Below are 8072 nucleotides of genomic sequence, written 5' to 3'. Positions count from 1 at the left end.
AGCAAAACAAAATTATTTTTAAAAGTATTATCCTGTGCATCCAAAATTTCTGAGGAACGATGAAGCTGCTGTCACTTTTGGTGGCAGACTCATGTGGCCACTCAATAGTTGCAGAGTCGTACCAAATATAAAGCTTGGTGGGTGTTTGGAGTCATGGTCTCTCTCTCTCTCTCTCTCTCTCTCTCTCTCTCTCTCTGAGTAAATTATTCACATCAATGGCATAATGAATAGGCAACCTTTAGACGCAAATTTTGACATTGACAGTCTCTTTGCGCATCTGACAGATGCATGAAGCTTTCCTTAGGTCAGATCAGGCGATTCCAGAGTCTCCCCGCCACTCAAGATCCCAGGACGTCCTGCTCAAGAACAACAGAGCAATAGGATTACCATAAGAGGCACAAAAAGATAAAGGAGCATCCTTCCCTGGGCTAGGATGACCACTCATTCCTTTTGTCTAGCAAAGAGACTTAAAGGTTTTAAGTTGCAAAGACCTTTCAACACCATTGGCGCTGGAATGTTTTAATACCGAATGAAATCAAATGGATAAAGAAAATGATAGGCTAAAAGGTTGGAAGCACATAAATCGGTTCCCAAGACGCTTCCCTCAGGAAGCAACAGCATTAACCATGCTGCGTTTTGGGCTGAAGTTTTTCGTGGTCGATAAATTCCTTTGTTTTCTCGGTTCTCTGTATTTTTGTTGGAACTTAGAAAATTGCTAGGATGATCACGAGAATTACCAACAACCAGTCCTCTTTTTTTTTTTTTTTTGGGTCGCTCACTCTCACAGTCTCACTTTAGCTCGCCCCGTTCCACAATTCCAGCATCCATCGTTGACTGGATAGTGAGTAGACGAGTCATGGGTCGCGCACTCACAGAGTCTCACAATTCCAGCATCCATTGTTCACCTCTCTCTCCTCTCTGTCTCGCGAAGGGAACGACGACCGCCCTGGTTTGGCTGCCTCGTCTCTCCTCCGGCGCTCGCCGCGGATCGCCGGCTCTCTCCCTCGTCGCTTTCATGGCCTAAGAGGCAGACAACTCCTCAGTCCTCCCCTTCTCCGACGATCTCTACCCTCCAGATCTGTGCCATCCCTGCTCTCCTTCCTCACCGACACGCGTGTCCCCGGCCTGTCGCTGCCGTTGACCTCGCATTGAACGCGTGTAGGAGCGTGTCCGACACCGACACTGCAGCTATTTCCTTCTGGCCTGAGTTTTGCTCACGTGCGATCAGTGAGCAAGAGCAATGGCAGAATCCGCAGTTTCTTTTCTGCTTGGGAAGCTTTCTACGCTCGTCGAGAAAGAGGCGAAACTATTGAAAGGGCTACGTGGAGAAATCGTACTCATCAGAGATGAATTTGAGCACATGAAGGCCTTCTTAGAACGTGCCGAGTCGTTGCAAGAAGATTATCCTGAGTTGAAGGTACGGGTGAAACAAGTCAGAGAGGTTGCATACGATGTGGAGGATATTCTGGATGAATTCACGCTCAACTTGGCAACAGATCATGGACATGGGTTCAGGAAGTGCTTTCACAAGATCAAGTCATCCATACAGAACTTGAAAGCACGCCATCATATCTCCTCCAAGATAGATGATATCAAGTCAAGAGTCCGCAGCATCGCCGAAGGGTATCAGCGACACAATTTGAAACCATATGACGCAGAGCAAAGTGCGAGCGCATCCAGCAGAGGCACCTCATGGCACGATCTCAGGGAGGACATTTTTCTTGTCGAGGAAGGTGAACTGGTGGGGATTGACCAGCCGAGAGAAAAGCTTATTAGATGGCTTGTTGGTGGAGAACCCGGACTTGAAGTTATGTCGATCTTAGGGATGGGGGGTTCAGGGAAGACCACTCTGGCAAAAAGAGTCTACGACGATCGCCAAGTGAAAGCCTACTTCCAAAGCCATGCATGGATCAGTGTCTCCCAGACTCATAATATTCAGAGTATCTTGAGGGACATAATTGCACAACTACATAAAGAAATTCAGCAGCCGGTTCCTCAAGGATTAGAATCCATGAATATCACGAGCCTCAAGCAGATAGTGCAAGACTTTCTGCAGCAAAAGAGGTACGTCATTGATCTCGATGATGTATGGAAGTTGCAAGCACTAGATAGTATAAAAAATGCATTGCCTAATAGCAGCTTCTGTAGCCGAATAATAATCACTACTCGCAAAGCTGACATTGCTACTGTCTCATCCCACCCATCAAAAGTTTATACCCGTATGCCCTTATCTCCAGAAGAATCATGGTCCTTATTCTGCAAGAAAGCCTTCCGTGGGAAGCCGTGTCCTCCTCACCTAGAGCACCTTTCTGTACAGATTTTGAGAAAATGTGAGGGTTTGCCCCTGGCCATAGTGGCAATTGGTGGCCTTCTCTTTGCAAAAGATGACCAAGAATGGGAGATGATTGCCCGCAGCCTTGCTGCAGAACTAGAAACCGATGACAGGATGCAAATTTTCGGGAAAATTCTCAGCTTGAGCTACAGTGATTTGCCTGCTCACTTGAAAAGCTGCTTTTTGTACTTGGGAGTATTTCCAGAGGATCAAGTGATTCGGTGTAGGAGACTCTACCGTCTGTGGATTGCAGAAGGATTTGTTGAGGAAAGAGAAGGGATGACACAAGACGAGGTTGCTGAAAGACACCTGAAGCAGCTTATAAACAGGAGTTTGGTGCAAATCGCAGAAACAAGAGGTGGAAGGCTAAAACGTTGTAGGGTACATGACCTAATGCGTGAAAGCATCCTTTCTAGGTTAAGGGATGAAGACTTTGTTTCATTCGCATCTGGGCAGAAAAAAGAATTGCACGAAAGAGTGCGGCGTCTGTCAGTCCAGTCCACCAACAACAATGCACTAAACCAGCTAAATCTCCCCCGCCTACGCTCTCTGCTCGTTTTTGAGTTTGGAGAATCGTCAACCACAGATGAGCAACTCGTCCCAAGTGGCTCTAAGCTGCTGAGGGTGTTAGATCTGGAAGGCTCGTCCCTTCACAACTTCCCCAGACAAATACCAGTCCTGTTCCACTTGAAGTATCTAAGTTTGAGAGGGACCAAAGTGCGCATCATTCCTAGTTCAATCGGGAAACTCCAAAGTCTGGAGACTCTGGATCTTAGACAGACGTTGGTCTCGGAGCTGCCTGTGGAGATAACCAAGCTCAAGAAATTACAGAATCTGTTGGTGTACCGTGATTCAGAGCTCACATTTCCTCTACCCTTCGGTCCTAGAAAGGGAATTTCGGCTCCCGAGGGCATGGGAGCGCTAAAATCACTGCAAAAACTGTGCTATGTGAAAGCTGGAGGTGGTCGGAGCAAGAATATTTTGCAAGAGCTGGGAGAGCTAAGTCAGCTAACGAGTCTGGGCGTAACGGAGTTGAAGACAGACGATGCAAAGGAACTATGCCACTCCCTCGAGAAGATGACCAATCTTCGATCGCTATATGTGACTGCAGAAAGTGAGTCTGAAGTTATCGATTTGGATATTCTGTCTTCACCTCCCCTGCTCCTGCGGGGTCTATATATGGAAGGATGTCTAAAGGAGCTGCCTCATTGGGTACCTCTGCTGAACAAACTGACCGGATTGCGTTTGGGATGGAGCAGACTGAAATCGAGCCCCCTAATTGCCCTCCAGAATTTGCCCAATCTGGTGGATCTTTATCTACATAATGCCTTTGATGGGGAAACATTGGTTTTTGGAGATGGAGGGTTCCCAAAACTGAAGAAGTTGCACTTTGAAGATCTGGAAAATCTGAGCTTTGTGTTGATGAATGATCAGGCAATGCCTTGCCTTGAGAGTCTCTCCATTGTCGGATGCCGGCACTTGGACTGGCAATCATTACTGGTTGTTATCCGCAGCCTCGCGAACCTCAAGGATCTCAAATTCTTTGGGATGCCAGAAGAATTTGCTCTTGCGTTCTATCCGCAAAGCAGTAGCGGAATGAGGGAGGGTGTTGTGCAAGAGTGCTATGAGGAGGTGATGGAACGTAACCCGAGAGTCTCCTTTATCTGGCAGATAGAGGGTCACTGGGAGATGCATGATCTTAGCATCCAATCCTACAATGTCATCAAGGGTAGGGCGATGAGCCGCGATGAGGTTCTGCCTCAAGTTTCGTAGATCGTAGGGATATGCTGGCCCCCCTGCTAGTCCCTTTGGTCCGTCATTGATCCTAGAAGACCATCGTCACGAGCAAGAAGATCCTCCGCCGCTTTTATGACTCCTTCCATTATCGATATTTTTTATCTAAGAACTTTCATATCCCCGGGCTGCTATCTTGTTGCTGTTGTTATCTTATTTAGTTGTCAGTGCTTTTTGTTCCTTACTTTCTGCATATATTATATTATATGGGTTGTTTTACTTTTAGCCTGTATAGAGTCAAACGAGTGGTTATTTTTTTTTTTTTGATAATCCAGGATCCGCCGGTCGTAATCGGGTCAACTCACCACCACCCGAAAGGCAGCGAAGACCCTTTCCGACGGCGACTATACCTGGAGGGAGGCTAGCCCCGTAGCCCACCAGCAAGGGCCCCCCACTTAAGTTCGAGAAACGCGTTGGGAGGGTTTTGAACATTCGACCAGCTTACGCCTTAAGGCCAAAGAGCTCAAAGCTCACCAAACGCGCCATGCCCGTGGTGGGTGAGTCAAACGAGTGGTTTGACTAAAGAAACGAGAAGAATTACAATTTTGCGTCTTGGAAGATCACATGCCGTGAAAATAGACGGAGGATCGACGGATATGATAAATTGAATAGAGGACACAATTAACGTTCTGTCATGAAAAACAGAGCCAGGCAAATGTTACATGCGCCCGCCTTTCTTTGTTTCGATTGTTCCCATTTTTATTTTATTTTTTCCAAGTATAGACAGCTTGGGGATAGAGCAGTAAAATTGACTTCTAAAACCTTTCCTTTATTGCTAATAATTCAGACGCATCTTGAGAATTAAATAAACTCGGACCTCAACATTGCATTACTCCTGGCTAATTTGTTTCTACCACTTCCAATTTTGAGATCATTTAATTTATTGCTAATAAAAACATCATCGTCCGTTTGATTTAAGTTCTTTTATTTGTCGTCCAGACTGTTTTGCCTTTTCCTAGTTCCAACATAGGAATAATACAACTTTGGTTTTGGTGTGTGTAAGTTCTTATTGTTTTGTGGGATTTAGGTTCACATTTCGATGGGAAAAGTGTCAAAAAAGTCCTAAACCTATTGCATTGGTGCCAATTCGGTCATAAACTTTTTTTTGTGCAAATTCGGTTCAAAACCTTTAATTGGTAGCAATTCAGTCCTAAACCTTTTATTGGTATAAATTTAATCCTACATCTTTTGTCTTGGTGCCAATTTAGTCCTAAGACTTTTTGCATTTGTACTAATTGAATCAATCCAATCAATTTTGATCGGAAATCGCTAACGTGGACGTCGATTGTCCTACATGACACGACCGGCGCCGACATGAAAAATTTTAATATTATTTTAATTATTTTAATTATTTTTAATACTTTTTTAAAAGTTATTTAATTATTAGAATAATATTAAAAAAATCTATGTTGGCGCTAGCCGCTCAACATAGGATAATAGACGTCCATGTCGGTAATTTTCGATCAAAATTGACTAAATTGGTATAAAAACAAAAAGTTTAGGACTAAATTGACACAAATCTAATAAGTTTATGACTCAATTGGTACCAATAAAAGGTTTATGATTGAATTGGCACCAATGTAAAAGGTTTTGAACTGAATTAACGCAAAAAAAAAAAAAATTTAAGGTTGAATTGGCTCCAATATAATAGGTTTAGAACTTTTTTTGACACTTTCCCCCTCGTGTGTTTGTGTGTGTGTGGCATGGAACTATTCCCAATGAATTAGTGAGTCAATAAACCAAATAGACCCAATAATACATCATCATGGCATCAGGATCGTCGAATCCATCCATTTGTGGATATCTTCATCTTTGGCCATGATCCATGAATGTCATGTCATATGTCTAATTTGACGTTTATTTCATCTTCCTCATATGCTATGTTGTCTCTTAATATTTGTACTTATTGTAGCATGTCGACAAGGAACATGGAGGAAATTAAGTGGAAAAACAAATGATCTTAAGGGACTAAACAGTGCCTTCGCAATACTACTTTATGTAAAAAATTATAGGATTAATACAACAAAAAATCTCAAACTAGTACATGTTAACACCTAAATTTTAATTTTCATTTATCATTTCATAAAAATGAGAATTAATAATGGTTCTCACAAAAATAATTTTATCATGCATAGCACATTTATTTTCCGTCAGTCAAAAGCATGTTATGGCATTGAGGATCGGATGTCGGGTCAATTGAGCTTAATTTGATAGGCGGCTGGACCGGACTAGTTTGCAAATTTCGAATGAGGCCCCGAGGGGATGCCGAATTTTTCATCATAATTTTGGACTTAAAACAGCCCGTTTGAGCTCTTAAAATTGCAAAAAGGCCTAAATTAATTATCCATTTGATTAGTTAAGGTCCAATTGGGTCCGAAATGACAAAATGAGCCCACAAAAGCCTAGGATTTTGGTCCAACTTGTGGAAGTCCTCATTTGGACGAAAATTCTAGTTATTTTTAATAAATAGGACTCCTTAAAAGTCAGAATTTTTAATCCGACGATCGATATCTAATAAAGTTTATGAATCGAACGGTCGTCGGTAAACCCTACACTTGCGCGCAACCCTTTGTTCTATAAATACACAATTATGCCTAGGGTTAAGGGAGGAGGAGAATTGACACGTTCAGAAAATTTAGAGTATTCACGTGAGAGTTGAGGGGAAAAAGAAACAGGTTCTCGGCAAAAGCTCCTTCGGCGGAAGAATCACAATTTCTGGAGGGTTCGAGTTGCTATCTAGGAAACGATTTTGCTAATCTTAGGGGGCTATTCTACTGCTGTTTGGAGTGAAAAACAGCACCATTTAGAGACGATTTTCAGGCGAATTTGTTGCTTTTGAAGTACAGATTTACGGGCTCGATTCAAGGTAATCTCCCTATATTTTTGCAGTCCCACTTGATGACTTTTTGAGTTGAAAAGTAAGTTGTTTTGCCACCGTTTCAATGCTGTTTCGTGCTGTTTTCAATGCTGTTTCACGCTGGTTTGCACGCTGTTTCGCGCTATTTTGCATGCTGTTTTGTCTGAATCAAGTCCTTTTTGGTGTGTTTTATGATCTCTAACCATGCAGATTTTTGGGGGAGCATAAAGGTAAGTTTCTTGACTATTTCTACACAGATTTTGCATGAATTCCACGTTGAATTGCTGTTGTCTTTGGACTAAAACGCAGTTTTTTCGGGAATTCAAGAAGCAATTATTTTGTATGATCGAAATATCAAAACCCTAATTTTATCACAAGTTTCAAAAGTTGGATTTTAATTGGATTCATTCGACATGCTTTCAGAATAAAAAATTCTAAATTAGGAAATTTTATTTCGTAATAGGTAATATCCTTATCTCAATATATTCTGGAGATTGTTTGCACTCCTTGGATGTGAACAAATTGTTGATGAATATGGAAATTGATTTTTTCGGATAAGTTATGTTGCTCAATTTTAATTTCTGAACTTGAAATATATCTTGGGGATATTGAGCATATATATTTCTAGATCACTATGAGCATATCCTTGAACAATTTTGTCGCCAAATCTTGTATGTTCGAAATTTCTGAGTGAATCTTGAGATATGATGCTTATCTTCTTGGATCTTTTACATATCTTCCGGTGATGGATTTTGAGGTAATCTGATATCGACATAATTTCGAAATATTAGAACAATATCTCATGGCCTAATCAAAATTTTCGAAAATATTGAAGAAATCTTTAAATTTGGAAGTTATCTCGATTATCTTGAAAATCCTAAGAGATAATCTTTCCCATTTTAAAAGATATCAATCCTACGTGGATAGGAGCTCATCTCCTTGAAAATTTCGAAATCTTGTAGGGATTTTCGAAAATTCAATAAATATTTGCACATCTTTAAATAAAAACAGCCCATAATATATGCTCCCTTCGCTTTGACCCTTGAGAATATTAAATTGCAAGCCTTAACCATGATCTTATGGGATGGG

The 8072-nt window shown here is 41.7% G+C and overlaps 1 protein-coding gene across 1 annotated transcript; it reads left to right on the top strand.

Moving 5' to 3' along the window:
- Positions 1-1240: 1240 nt before the first annotated feature.
- LOC125314871 (disease resistance protein RPM1-like) lies at positions 1241-4105 on the top strand. The gene has a single exon (XM_048278128.1). It carries the CDS (start codon positions 1241-1243, stop codon positions 4103-4105), a length of 2865 nt encoding a protein of 954 aa, XP_048134085.1.
- Positions 4106-8072: the final 3967 nt, after the last annotated feature.

Source organism: Rhodamnia argentea, chromosome 1, assembly GCF_020921035.1.
Source record: "Rhodamnia argentea isolate NSW1041297 chromosome 1, ASM2092103v1, whole genome shotgun sequence".
Lineage (NCBI taxonomy): Eukaryota > Viridiplantae > Streptophyta > Magnoliopsida > Myrtales > Myrtaceae > Rhodamnia > Rhodamnia argentea.
The sequence above is the reverse complement of the archived record's forward strand: the minus strand, read 5'-3'. Positions and strand labels throughout refer to the sequence as shown.